The sequence below is a fragment of the Pyxicephalus adspersus genome, chromosome 1, assembly GCF_032062135.1.
Source record: "Pyxicephalus adspersus chromosome 1, UCB_Pads_2.0, whole genome shotgun sequence".
Taxonomy (NCBI): Eukaryota; Metazoa; Chordata; class Amphibia; order Anura; family Pyxicephalidae; genus Pyxicephalus; species Pyxicephalus adspersus.
The window spans coordinates 30,205,912-30,220,900 of record NC_092858.1 but is presented as its reverse complement, the minus strand read 5'-3'; the positions used below and the strand labels follow the sequence as shown (position 1 = coordinate 30,220,900).

At 37.9% G+C, this 14,989-nt stretch overlaps 1 protein-coding gene across 1 annotated transcript in view; it reads right to left on the bottom strand.

Moving 5' to 3' along the window:
• The window catches only part of XPO4 (exportin 4), a 64,092-nt gene that overhangs the window by 16,392 nt on the left and 32,711 nt on the right, over positions 1-14,989 (bottom strand). Inside the window, exons 7-9 of the mRNA XM_072405042.1 lie at positions 11,459-11,571; positions 2,501-2,658; positions 1,551-1,725 (exon numbers count right to left, since the gene is read on the bottom strand). Coding sequence (XP_072261143.1) covers positions 1,551-1,725; positions 2,501-2,658; positions 11,459-11,571 — 446 coding nt within the window. The remainder of the gene's footprint in view (positions 1-1,550; positions 1,726-2,500; positions 2,659-11,458; positions 11,572-14,989) is intronic.

Here is a 14,989-nt window from a genome sequence, read left to right as displayed (position 1 = left end):
TATCCCTAAGGCACTTCACCTCTGCAGACCCAACTTAACTCCGTCAAACTTGTAAACCCGTCAACCCTCCACCTCCCCATCAGAAAGTTATTTTTCCCCCTCTCTGTACATGTTTCTTTAAATGTCACATACTTACAACAGCTCCAGAGTGACCTTATTTCAATCAAAGTAGTTATATTTACCAAGACTTTAACGCAGTTGGAAATTAATTATCTACGCACTCTTTTTTTAAATATAGCTGAATTTGTTGGTAATAGTGCTAACTAGATGGGCACTCCACTTCTATTCCAGTTAAATCAGTGTTTCTTGACCGTTAAAAACATGGGGGAAACCTTTGAAATATCTTTTAGGTCTCAGGTAACGTCTGCTATAATTACTATATCCACACCCAACAGTACATTAGTGTGGTAGTCAGTAGGAATGTCACCTACAATTCTGGCCATTTTGACGAATGCCGCACTTACATAAAGCCACGAAGATCATTGGTGGTCCCTTAAACTGACCCAAGTCACAAATAGCTCTATAAATCCCTAGCAACCGCTGGAGGAACCCTAGGGTTCCATAGAACCCTGAATCAGAGACACCAAGTTAAAGGCACATTAAAAAGAAAAAGGGGTTTAAAATTTAAATCACCCAAACATCCTGGCAAATATCATTCTTAGATGCCAATTATGTTTTTTGTTTATTTTGCATAATGGGAACACAAACAACCCCCTCCCCAAACATCAGGATCTCAAAAAGATTTACTATAGTCCACTTGTTTTTAAATTGACATTTCTTCCTGGATCATAATGAACACGAAAAAGTAGTGAAAAGAACTCTCCTACCTCTATACAACTTATCAGGGTAAATATCACTGTAACCTTTTGGCTTCTCCATGAGGGGTTTCTAATTAACTGTGTCTAAAAGCAGAGGCATGATCAGGTCTAAAGCATTGGGTAAATGCTGATAACTTTTGGACCTTGGCACCCCTTGCTTGCCATTTCCACACCCTCTGAATCCTTCAAAGGTTAGGGTTACTTTGCTCTCTTTCTTATGATTACTGAAAACATTTTACTACCCCTCAATGCTGCCTGTCTACTTAAACTTCATTGGGTATTGTACTCTACCACTATCAGACAACCCGCTGTCATACACAAGTGGCTTTGAAGAGTGTGGGCACATTCAGATTATTATAATTATATATATTATAATACACAATATTATGACGGCTAGCGGGGTGGTTTGAATTCTGGAGGTGTGGGGAAACTAAAAGGTCTTTGAACAAAAGGTCTGTAAACACATGTAACTCATTACTATTAACATAAAAGTCATGAAAAATCTGCACAAAAATTATCCTTTGAAACTATTTTGCATCTTCTTGACTATTTCCCATAAAGGGTTTCAACAGCAGCCTGTAACATTTTGGCCTTTGAAAGAACAAACGAAAAAAAGAATAAAAAGTTGATCTTTAAATGCTGCAAGTTCTCTGTAACAGGGACACAAACCTCACATAAATCTGACAGAACCATGCCTCCATTAAATCTTTGCACCATTGTAGAATTACTTACTACTTCCTCCAGGGCAGCACTTCTTCCAAAAGAACACGTAAGGTGCGTGAGGCAGTTAACAAATGAGGAGAAAAGGTCATTTGGAATGGCGGTCAGAATATTGCGTGGAAAAACAGTTATTAAATTGCTGATTATGCTGGAAATCCCAACTGCTTCGGAATCTTCAATTTCTATCCTGAATGGGGAGAAAAATGTGAAAAAGAATAAGCATATAAAACAAGGATAGTTATATATACAAAGATACAGATCCCTTCAAGTTTCTATTCTTTGTTGACATGCACATTAATGATATATGCTAGTAAAATGAGCTTTCAATCTAGCCGTGTCTACAAGGCTTTGGAAACAAGCGTCCTGGTGTGCACCTCCATGAAAGAAGACACTGATTATGACTGGGCATTTTGTGCACCCTGCATTTGTGTAAGGCCGGCTAAATTTAAAGTGTATGTAATGAAAGCATTTTGTTACTTCTGTTTGATGGGAAAAATACGGAAATTAAGTGACCTAATCCTTTCCTGTGCTCTATTCCTGTGGTGCACCATTATCAGTTAGAATAGTTCCCAGGTCTCTATGTGGACAGAACACGCTGGACGTTATGGGGGAAAAAAATAAGGTGGAAGTGTTTTGTATACTTGCCCTGGAATAACAATCTAGCTTTTTCATACAATACAGTAAGTAATTATCATCACTATCATCTTACAGCCAACAACCCATGTAGCAAGCGGCTCTACCTTTGGTATACCAGAGTTTACAAAGTAATAATGAATATTGACATCTGCATACAGCAGAGAATTACTGCCATCACTGAGAATACATCTACAGAGGAATAAACAGGAGTGCTCAATCATCCAGGGAACGACTATGAAAAAAAATGTTGGGAGGCTTTACAGTCAAGTTGCAGATTTGTTACACACATACAGATAGAATAAAGCACAACAATAATCTGTACATACCCATTAATTGTATTTAGCAATCCTTCAATGAAATGTGCCAAGTAGTCTACTTGTGATCTCTCATCAGGAAAAATGGGGCCATGGAGGGACGCCAGCTGCGCCAAGCACTGTAAAGAGTCCTGGGCCATATCCGAGTCCTCTCTGATCTTCCGGTGAACCTGTAGTGAAAACAGCAGGGTCACCAGTTGTAGCAAAGCCCACACATTTACCGCTGACAAAGAAGCAGACTTCTGAAGATTTTTTTATCCAGTCTGGATGAACAGGCCTCTAATTCACACGAGGTTCCGCAGCAGCCCCCTTTTCCGGGAGTCTCAGGCTCATCATTTAAAATAGCTAAAATGTTCCTGGGTGATACCTTCATCTTGAAGGCCGAGCTAAAACAGATGCCAGCCCGCCACTCACTGCTCTGTCTAAAAACAGCAGTCATGACAGATATCTGGATTATGCCAGCTATGCCTAGGCTACTGCGTCTGGCTAAACTTAGATGACAGTTTCAAATCAAGTGTATATGGATGCAGCTTTGATGGAGGTAAACACCGCAGGGAGTTAATCAGGGCCTGTGCCGCGGCTCTGCCTTTTAACCGCACCACACTCAATCATTCATTCACAACACTTTATATGAAAGGCCATAAGTCACTTTGCTGCCAGAATGTTCCCAATTACAGTAAAGGGGCACTGTACCCGGCCCGCCGCTATGAACTGGTTAACATTTGACCCACAGGCAAATTAAGGCAGTGCAGCGCCCCCATGTGGCAGCAATATACCTAAAAACAAAAAAAGGTATTGCACCACTTCACTAGTAAGAGAATCAAGAACATGATGACAACAGTAAAAAATGTCCAACATGTTTATGAGACCTAGACCAAGCACATCAACTTTACTAGGAAACAGGCACATAAGAACATTTATAACTGCTGCGTAAGACACATTTATTTTTATTGGAAGAATTTGTCTATGATGAAGAATAGCTCCTGCTATAACACAACTGCAGCCGTTTAAGGCGCTTGCACACCTATGTTTTCAACATGTTAAACTGACACTGCAAAAAGCTAAACCTGCAGAAACAAGGAGCTTGGTTTATGCTATTCCAGTGACCTATGTCCTAATACACCAATTTAATGCTGATCCTCAGCCACTGCAAGTATCAAACACTTTTGGGTGTGTGAATTCCCCATACATCAAAACAGGACATATGAGATTCTCTATCCTGGTTTCCATTTCACCTAAGAATTAGATAGAAGCGCTACTGTGTTTTGTTTTTAAATCATTCCACAGCTCTTGTCCCACTTCCTAATTCTTAGTTATCCCATCTGCTCCTACAGTGACCTGTGAATTGCTTCCTTACTTGCTGGGCTCCAAGACTTCTCCAGAGCTGCCACTGCTCTCTGGGTATCCCTTCTCATTCTAAAATGCTTGCTCCTACGTTCTACACATTTAAAAAAAGCCCCTAAAACCCATCTTTTCAATCTTGCCTACTTTTCTGCCTCTTGACCCATCACTAATTGATCATTTTATATCCCCCTCTTACCTTGTACCACACCTTTTAGACTGTACATTCTAATGAGCAGGGTCCTACTCGCTATCATTGTTTGTGCTTGACTAAAATTTGTTTTTAGTTTGTCACCCCTATTTAATCCCTTATTTGTAATCCCTATTTAATGTACAGTGCTGCGTTATATGTGTTTTACTAATAAAGGATAAAAATAATAAGCCAAAGGGAGTGACCACTGTGCGTGATTTGACTTATCTAAGCACTAAAACACTTATGGCAGCTGGAGAAGAGAATCTGGACATTTTTACAACAGGGGCACACATAACAGTAAATACTGGCCATAGAACTGCTATTTGTTGGTTGAAACCTGTATAGTGACATGGTTGTGTTCAAGCAGGTATCAGGAAAAAAAATTGCCATGGTTTACAATATTGCTAGTTTTACCTGTGTGTTGCTTTGAATAAAATAGGGCTTCTTTTTGATTGGCTATTTTGCAATAAAAGAACCATTGAAGATCAGTAAATAATCACACCCACACAATGCAATCTATGTACCAATGCTCCTCACAGTTCCTGCCTTTAAGGTCTGAATCTGACTTCTTATAAATCATGCACACAGGGGAACCCACAAAGCAGAGCCCTCAGGAATCCCACACTCCTACCTTACAACTCTCAAGAAACAGAGAGCTGTACTTTACAGACAAATCCTGTACTTTACAGACAAATGCCTTAGAGGGATTTGTAATGTCTTCTTATACTGAGAAAGGTTAACCTCAGATTTTGTAAAAATTGTCACACAAAAAGTGCTGGTTTATTAAAATATGCAATAAAATATCTGGCTTACCTAAATTTTTCTATAGACTTTGTAAAGGAAAAACTAAGATCTGTTCTTTTTTTTGAACCAAAAATGAACCAAAAATTGAAAGTATTCAGCACTGCCGTCAGAGCTAGAATTGTCCAGATTCTCTTTTCCCTATTGGGAATAAGGTCCTGAACATTTCTACCTAATCAAAATACTAAAGAAACCTGATCGCTTCACACAATGTGTATTATGTCTGCTGGAATGCAGCTGGGCATACCAAGCAGGCACAGAACGTGATCATACCGTAATCATATCGTTCCGATTTACATTTTATATAGGTCACATGTAATGAAGAAATATACATTGAAAGTATAAATTTTTGACATTGCTTATGTCAGAAGTTTGATGGCCTCAATGCATCCTGAAAATGTAATGTAAACCTAATGGATTAAAAAAACAAAAAACTAAACTCTTAAGCTTCGTACACACGGCAGATTTTTATCGCCCGATAATCGGCATCGGCCAAATATCGGGCGAAAATCTGCCGTGTGTACAGTCAGTGTCGTCCATCGTCCGAATTTCTGATCTGCCGTATCCATGGACGATGGACGACGACCGATCCTAATGAAAGGGAAGGGGGAGAGTGCACAGCAGGGTGCCGCTCCATCGCTCTCCCCCTCCCCTCTCCATAGAGCATGAACGGTGCTGTATGTACAGCACCGTTCATGCATCTTGCAGTCCCTTGTCGTTGGAAAGGATCGTGAAAGATCCTTTCCAACGTCAAAAATTGCAAGTGTGTACGCAGCTTTAGCCTAAGAAAGCCTAGAAAAATTTTGAACCCAAACAATTGTGCATGCTCCTCGACCATATTACAGCTTTAAAGTAAACGGGGTGTGTGTGTGGTTCTTATCTGATTCTTAGCAGCTCCTAAAATTAGGTAAATGCAATCTAGAACACATGATTACATCGCGTCATAATGTATTTATCAAAGACTAAGTTAAAAAGCAGTGTGTGAAAAAGGAAGTATACACATTAACATTTTTTTAAAAATGCAACTAGGCAGTTCAATTATCGCAGAAGGGATAGGCAATGTATCTTCTGCAATAAAATAAACGTACCTGTCTGATTTTACCTGTCTCACATTTGTTTTTACACTTATCTGTCTTCACTCCATCGCAGGCGCTGCCATCTTCACCTGGTCCTCTTCCGGGAGTTGGATCTTTGGCCATGTTGACTGGCCAGGCTGGGATGACATAGTGATGCATGCAGGTGGGAGTTCAATAACTCCTGGCAGCCCACAGAGATGCCCAGCATTACACACTAATACTCTGTTTACTTTCAAAAAAAAAAAAAAGGTCATTTCCAAACTAGTTGACATCTTTCTACAATAAGATTATTCACAATTGGAAAACATTCCAGACTGTTGTAAATCTTTCCAGGACTGCACCTCCCAAAAAAAATACCCCCAAAGTCAGACTACCCAACTCTCGAAGAAACTGCAAAAAAAAAACAAGACCCCAACATGATATATGTTCATGTTCACAACAGTACACATAGGTGAAGTTTGCAAAAGTATGGCTTGTTTGGAAGGGTTGCAAGGAGAGAGCCTCTTCTCTCAAAGACCAAGGCAGCACAACCTTGGTTTGCATATCTGCATCTGAACAAGTCACAAGACAAGATCTAAAACGATGACCTTTAACCTCCCTGGCGGTATGAATACTAAGTATTTTTAAATGTAAAAGCGGTACATTTAAAAATACTCAGTATTTCAAATTTCCCACCTGGTCCCGCCTACCAGCCCAACAGTCCCACCCTCCAGCCACATGTTGACAAGCAGATGCCTGGCAGGAATCTGCTTCCCCTGGTCTCTCATCCCAAACGTTCACACGGCGGGGATACAGATGCTTGCCAGGCCTCCCCAGGTTACGCAGATCCCGACCAACATCGCCAGGAGAAGAAGATGCCACGCTGGAACGTGGAAACCAGGTAGGACATTTAAACTCCCTGGAAATTCCACCCCGACTGTGGCTCAGGCTTACCGCTTTTGCTATGGAAAATTCACCCCGAGCCATACTCGGGAATACCGCCAGGGAGGTTAAAGTAGTAAGACCAAAATGGCGATCTTTGGCTATAATTCATAGTGCCACATTTGGCAAAAACCAAAGCAGAATGTCAGCACAAACACCTCATACTAATCGTCAATTACAGTAGTGGTGGAATGACGATTTAACTTGTTGTGCAAACCTTGGGCACCTTAACCTTGCAGTCATCGTGTCAACCATGGTCTCCTCCGTATACCAAAATCAAATGTGAGGCCACCTGTGGCTGAAATTGGTCATGCCACTGGACAATGATCCCAAGAAAAAAAAGTTGGCCCAGTCAAAGTCTAGAGCCCAGCCTGAAGAAAATGGTATGGTGGGACTTTAAAGAGCTGTACATAAACAAATGCTGGAAAACCTCAATGAGCTGAAGCAATGTTCTAAAGAAGAGGTCAACATTTTTCCTAATGATGAGACTCACTATTGTGAAGAAAATCATACAGGAAATGTATGTAATCTAATAACTGGTAAGCTGAAATAACTCCTTTAAATCATAGTAAGTTATAGAGGTATTCCCAGATAATACTCCATTTCCAAAGATGCAAATTAAAGGGATAGTAGAGAACTTTACTAGGTACAGGTCCAGTTCAAGAATAAACAGCTGGACATATATAGAAACCCAATCTTGCTGAACACTACAGAATGTTATTTTTAGTAATTTAATACAGCCAGGATATGAAATGGATGGGCCCTACATAAACAAAGCAATAATTACACCATGTCTCTTCTAAACCATGATCAAAGATGTCCCATAAAACAAGAAGATGGATTAGGCAAAGTCAATCCGTCTGGCACTAAAAAGAACACGCTTCTCCCTCCGACAGCAAATCTTTTAGTAGATAAATAATATATGGTGCACAGTTACGAGGTGTTTATATCCTGACTCATTCACCATGGAGACCCAATAGATGGACCATGGAATTGGGAGGATAAAGGGTTAAATAGCTGCAAGGATGGAGGATATTTGCAGGAGGTGGACACAGCTGACAACAGCAGCTGTTTAGAAGTCTACAAGACAGCTGTTGTGTGTGTGCCTGTCACTGCTTACTGCCGACTTTTACACCTCATCACAAGCAAGAAATACAGACTCAGTGTTGTCTCAGCAGCCAAGCCGTGCAAATCATAGACACAACAACAGACTGCTCCTCTGACTCAAGAAATATGGGCTCGGCATACAATGAAATGATGAGCCTTAACTGGGTAATGACATCTCTATTATTAATGCACTTTTCAAGCATTCTTCATGTTGAGTGGAACCAATAAAATTTATGTAAGGGTGTCTGCAAATCTTTTTCTCTAGAAGTGGTATGGCCCCATAGTTTATAATGCTTTGGGTCTCTCATCACATGAAGATGAATAGGAAGGCAAGCTCAACTCCTACAGAAAAATTGATTTGCATACAATTTAAATTACCTAAATGTAATAATCTATTGTTTGAATAAAAGTTTTCTCTAAAAGGTAGGGTTAATCAATTCTGTCATGCCAAAATCCATGATCTACCACTTGCTAACTTGCTCACCCCATGTATCCAGATGTTGGGTTACAGGCATCAAATCTGAGATGAGGCAAATGTCCAAAAAGTAAGGCTACGTAGACACGTCAGAAGATTCTCGTCAGGTAATCGCCTCAGAATCTGCCGTGTGTACATCGCTTGTCCTTCGTTGCTCTGAAGACCGTCCTGGTTGATCCACGGATGAGAAACGACCATAATGCAAGTGAAGGGGAGAGAGCGCAGCCGGGTGCCACTCACTCGTCCTCCCCTCTCTATAGAGCGCAGCCGGGTGCCACTCACTTGTCCTCCCCTCTCTATAGAGCGCAGCCGGGTGCCACTCACTTGTCCTCCCCTCTTTATGGAGCAGAAGGCCACTGTATGTACAGCGCTCATTCGTGCAGCTTTCAGTCTGTTGTCGTATCATAAAAGATCCTTTCCAACAACAATTACTGCACGTGTGTACCTAGCCTAAGGCCTTTATGCAGGTCTTGTTCCAGAGACAAAACACAAAAAGCATGTGCCACAAACAAAAGGGTAGGAGACAGGTAAACAGGGTAGACTGTGTGACAAAAACATTCTAGCAGTGTCCCCTCTGAAGATTCATTTATCTGAAAGATGTATCATAATAATGCTTAGAAACATATATCAACCAATATACCCACTAAAGCAGCTCAAATAGAGTGTGTGTTCCCGAATGAAGGAATTCCAGATCCACTGGCCGCATCCAAGCATATACTACATGAGTGCAATGGTTAGCACCACTGCAGAGGGTGAAATCAGAATCAAATGATTGGAGCCCGTTCTGATTGGCTGCGTTTGCTAGGGGAAACCTCAAGGTTTCATTTGACATAGGGGTGCTTGGCCCTAGGCTTTTGGCGACATAGCATCAGAATCTGGCTTAAATTTTTTTTTAGATATGATGCGCTATCTGGTTAAACAATACCTGCTACTAAAAGGTTTTGAACAAAACATTTTAGTATACAGGTAATTACTTTGGGCTTTAATGTGTGGCTATGGCTGCAGAGGAGTTAGGCTGGGTACACGCGATCAATAATTGTCGTTGGAAAGGATCTTTCACAATCCTTTCCAATGACAAAAGACTGAACGAGCACTGTACATACTGCACCATTCTGCTCTATGGAGAGGGGAGAAGGACGGAGCAGCACAATGCTGCGCTCCCTCCTCTCCATTAGGATTGTTTGCTGTTGGTGGATCGGCCAGGATGAATCTATGAACAACGAGTGCTGTGCACAAGCCATATCCTCCTCTGAAATCAGCAAGAATCATCTGACGTGTGTATGTAGCTTTAAAGTATTCGGATGTGAGAAACACTAGTGCTGTGATACAGAGAAAGTTTGAATTGATGAACAGCTCCCAATATACATTCTGAACTCAGGTGTGGAGATCTATAGCACAATATTAAAGAAATTAAAAAAAAAAGCCACTGTGATATTTGTCCTTTAACATCAACAATATATGTGGAATCATGGAGTTTAAATATGGAATTATTGTGTTGGTCTTAAAATCAAGTGGATGAGGTCTTACAATTTTCGTGCAACACAGAAAATAAATATCATGCATTATACATTCATACAAAGTGACCTTCTGGCTAGGCCAGAAAAGCCTTACAATACATACTAATATGTTAGAGGTCCTTTATCGGTCACATATTTCATATGGTTAACCCATTATATAGAAATTGATTGCCGAGAACTGAAATTACTGGTCATACTCAAAAGTAACCCAAAATGTATTTATTTTTTAAGAGATTTTCCTAAAGAATTAGAATCACAATATTTCAGTCATATTCCATGTGTAGGGCAAAAACTAACCCACGTGAAATTTGGAAAATGGAAAATAAACGCGTAACAGCAGAGACGACGTAGTTTTCACAAATCAAAAATTTAAAGATGAAAGCAATGCAATTTTAGGCTTGTATCTTTCATAAACCATATAAGCGTCTAGACAAATTTTAGTATAGTCGCCAACTTAAGCACCAAAAAAAAAAAAAATTCCCAAGATTTAATTTCTTAAGGTTGTCTTTTTCAGAATTCAAACATTCTATATTTTTTTTAAAATACATTTTCTGGATTTGTTATGCAGACAGAATCAACACCTTGCGTTTAGAAATATAAATGTCTGACTGCAATATGGTAAAAATGCACTACCAGTGCGGTACCAAATAAATAAATAAAAAAAAAAAAATAAGTGAAGGTCAATAGTTTAACACATTTACTGAAGGTCTCAAAAAATGAGGGCAGTATTTAAAAATTCATAAAATAAATTAAAAGTAAAAACACAATGGATTTGCCAACAAATTAAAATTGTCCAGCAAACTCCACTTTAGGAAAAAACAAAAAAAAACAAAAAAACAATATTTTTACACAGTGTGTGCTTTTGTTATATTTTCTCGCTCTCGGGATTAATGTTACTTCTGACAACAGAAAGAAGCCACTATAATTTGTCGTATTTTTACCTGTCGTTTTGTTCCTCCCCTATTCATTTCAATAGTGCTGTAATAACCAATATTACTATCTTTTAAAAAATATTTTAATTCATATATATATATATATATATATATATATATATATATATATATATATATATATATATATATANTAAAATATTTACCCTTTAACCGGACTCTATACAGCTAATTTTTACCATACACTGTGCAATTTCCAAACACATACAGACTGACTCATTAAAACCACCTAAAAGTCTTACTTTTTTTTATTTTAAAGTTACAGTACAGTAGGGTGTTTAATTCTCCATTCATATATTTTTTTTTCTTTTTAACTTTAAATATTGTTGCTGCAAATTTTTCTTAAAAGAGGTGATCGTGGGAAAAATATGAAAAAACTTGTTTAACAACCGTCAATAAAACAATACATTTGGGTACTCCATTCCCTAGGAAAAATACAGTTTAAAATACAGGTAATACATTGCGAGTGAAATTATAAAATTCTTACTTCTGTTACTGGAAGACAAGAAGTCATCTAAGCATTATGGTACTCTCACTCGTCTTAGCTCATGCAAACGGAAAGCAACAAATAAAGAAATCTAGGACTTACTGTAAAGAACAGCTCCATGACTCTGCTGTCAAGAAGAGTTTCACGCCAGGACTCCGTTGGCTTCAGCATCACATTTTGGGAGGATTCAAACATAGCTATATAATGTCTGCCCAGTTATCTGGTGTCAAGGTCAACAATAACATTCCTGCAAGCCTTTAAAGAAGGAGGGAAGAGAGTGAAAAAAAAAAAGTCCAGGAGCCCCAGCATCCATCAAAGAATAATGGAAACAAGTTTGAGCCTCCTCACATACGCTGCATAATTCACACGAGGCCAAAGAATAAAATTTATTAGACCCTGAAAAAGAAGAATGCTCATGGAATGCTAGATAACAGTTTGATCGTTACAATGCAGCATGCCGCGGCTGAACCATCACTTTGATAAGCGGAGGGCTAATGTGACAGGAGTAAGAGGGGAAACAGCAGCCACAGGGAACAGGTGCTACAACTTAGAAAAACAGATTTTTTTTTTTTATAGTTTATCATTAATCTCCACTTAGAAAAGCAAAAGGGGGCAACACATACAGAGTGGTGTAGGTTTCAGCGGAAAGTTAGTTTTGTTTGCTCAACTTTTTAAGCGGTTGGCTAAGGAGAAGAGAAGATAAGAAAGGAAGTAATATTTGTGTATTTATAGATGTGCTGGTAACAAGGGGATGACAGCCAGGGCACACAAATGGATGTAAAACACAAGTGTTTGAGTTCCTAAAAACCCTTTACAATGTATTCTCTGTGGCCTAAAACAGGCGTAAAGACAAGGTCAGTGATGTGATTTCTGTACAGGCTCTAGTTTTGTAAGCAAAGGTTTAATTTTTTCCCCCAAAATCAAATTTGACAACCAGATGGTAAAATGCTTAATATTAAATGAATGTAGTTATATGGCTTATGTAAAAAAATAAATTGTTTTGTGACACACCTATTGACACTGTAGAAACTCCACAAAGTTCTGCATATTTCAATTAAAAACTTTAAATAAACTAAATAAAAGGTTTTTGAACTTTTGCATGGGGGTGTGGTAGGTGGTTACCCTGCCCTCAAAGCTATAGGGACAACACACTTTAAAGTAAGGGAGGCATCAGAAGATATCTAAAGAAGCTTCTGTGGGTTGGACAACTGATTATTACTGGACACGGACGGTAAAGGTTTGGCTACATCACAACTTTGCAAAATCCCAAATGCCACCCCAACTGGAGCAATTTCTGGATAAATATCAAATTTACAACACAACTTTTACAACAAAGATCTCTGGGGGAAAAAAAACATCAAGGTAAGCGCAGAGTTCACAAATTCTGGAATCTAGTTTTGTTTAGGTTTTTAAAGTGTATCTTAAACTGCATAAAAAAAAAAAAGTAACCTAACAAATGTAATAGTTACATAGTATAATTATATAGTAATACATTACAGCTTACAAATCCTTAGTGGCATTCATTTTTTTTGCAGGTGAACATTTTTAGCAAGTACAAAGGACGCCAATCTTGCCCCTGGCACTTCCATTAAGCTAAGCGCAGAGAACAAAAAAAAAAAAAAATACTTTTTTGTGTTAATTACTAATACTATCACTCCCTTTCCCCATGTAATGCCAATGCTTGAAGTCTAGGCTAGGTGTCTTTTTAACTGAGTGAGCTTTGCAACCCTAGGTGTGTTATTCATAAAATTACCAGGGGGAAACAAAGAAAAACTAATGGCGTCACCAGATCTAAAGGCTGAAACCTACAATATTCTAAATGTCTGCTTATTGGTTCTAATAACAGTTTATGAAAAACAGAGCACACTTCATTGCGCGTCCAAATTAAATTAGGTGTTTAATCAAAAATGTGTAAATCTGCAATTGCTAAAACACTGCAATTTTGCCCCAAATTTTTATTTTCAAAAGAAATCTAAGAACATCCTTTTGTTTTATTGTAAAAAATTACAATCCGTTTTAAAAATTAAATTACAACTTAAAAAAGAACGTATGGTTGTGGTACAAAATTTTATTGGTCAAGATATTTAAAACTTCTTTTAAAATGTAACTTTTAATATATTAAAATGACCATATTTTATTTTCAATATTTATTTTTACTTTTCTGGCAGCAGGATCAATTTTAGGATTTTTTTTTTTACTTTAAATGCTTTCAAGGTTGTTTTTTTATCTAAGGAGCCTATTTAAACAACACAATTCAGAAAAGGCCATTCTCACTCAACAGCACAGTCCAGTTTTAAAAAGGTAAACTGCATCAAACCAAATCGCCCTACCGTGCTGTTTCTTCGGCTTAGTACGCTTGAAAGTAACAAAAAAGTCTAATAAAACTGACTCTGTGTTTTAATTTTCTTTATATCGTTTCAATTCTTTACATTTAAAACACTACACTTATACCTTTACTGTCTTGTAAAAGTAATAAGTGCTTCTCTTAACTAGTTACCAACAGTGTGACTCAAGACTAAAGCTGTCATTTGCTTGTTTTTAAGACTTTTTTTATTCATAATACTAGTAAACCATTTCAATTTTTAAAAAGTGCTATTGCTTAACAATTTATGGACATCTAGAATGTTGCAAATGCCTGATATAACTTTGACGTACGGGTGTATGTAGCATACTTTGCTGCCACATTTGCCAACAACTCGTCATTTTAACAGCCAGAATTTCCAGGTTATACACAGCAACCATTATTCACTGTTTGGGAAGGAGAAACAAACACCTGAACAATGTTTTACTTTCTTTAAAATTTGTTCTCGTTTTAACAGTTCTAGCTTTTTTTTTTATAAAAAATAAATAAACCATTACCTTTTAAACTTTTTTCTCTTACTTTTTTGTGTTCATTTTAAAAATAGTGCAAAAAATGCCTTAATATTTAGGACAATTTTGCAATGCTTTGTGCCAAAATAATAGTTTTAGTCCCATAAACTAAACAAATATGAAATAAAGTCCATAATTTATCTAAAGTTGCATGTTTTTTTAACCAAGTAAAACAATGTGCCTTTTTTGTTTTTTTTCCTAAGGATTGAATTAAAAAACAAAAAAAACATTTTGCTAGATAATATATAAAAGTGTATTACAGTAATAAATATCAAATAAACAGGCCCATACCACAAATAAGCTGAATGCCCATAACGCTTATACAGAGATGAGCAATAAAGGGGTAATAAAAATTTAAACAGAAACTATTTTACAGCTTCTAACGTCACAGTCAATTAGATGTTTGAATATAACCCATTCATGAAAACAGAAGGCCAACCGTTAAGCTAAACAGATAGATAAATTCTATTTTGTGTGCCATGGAGTTCATTATCTAGTTCTAAATACCCAAATTACAACCTTTGTATGAAAGGTTTTATAGGAGAAAGTACAATTATTCCGGGAGTTAAGCACCATTTTCTGCATGCAAGATTACAGCAATACTGCCTTGCCTTCTCCTTGTGAATAATGATGGGAGTGATAGAAAAAGAAAGGGGGGTTAGGTGGCAATGCTCTGTGCTAATGCGGGACACAATGTCTTTAACACTGCCCTTCTAATGTGGACTGACCAAACTTCACTTTAAAAGGAGCGTTCTGTTGGCT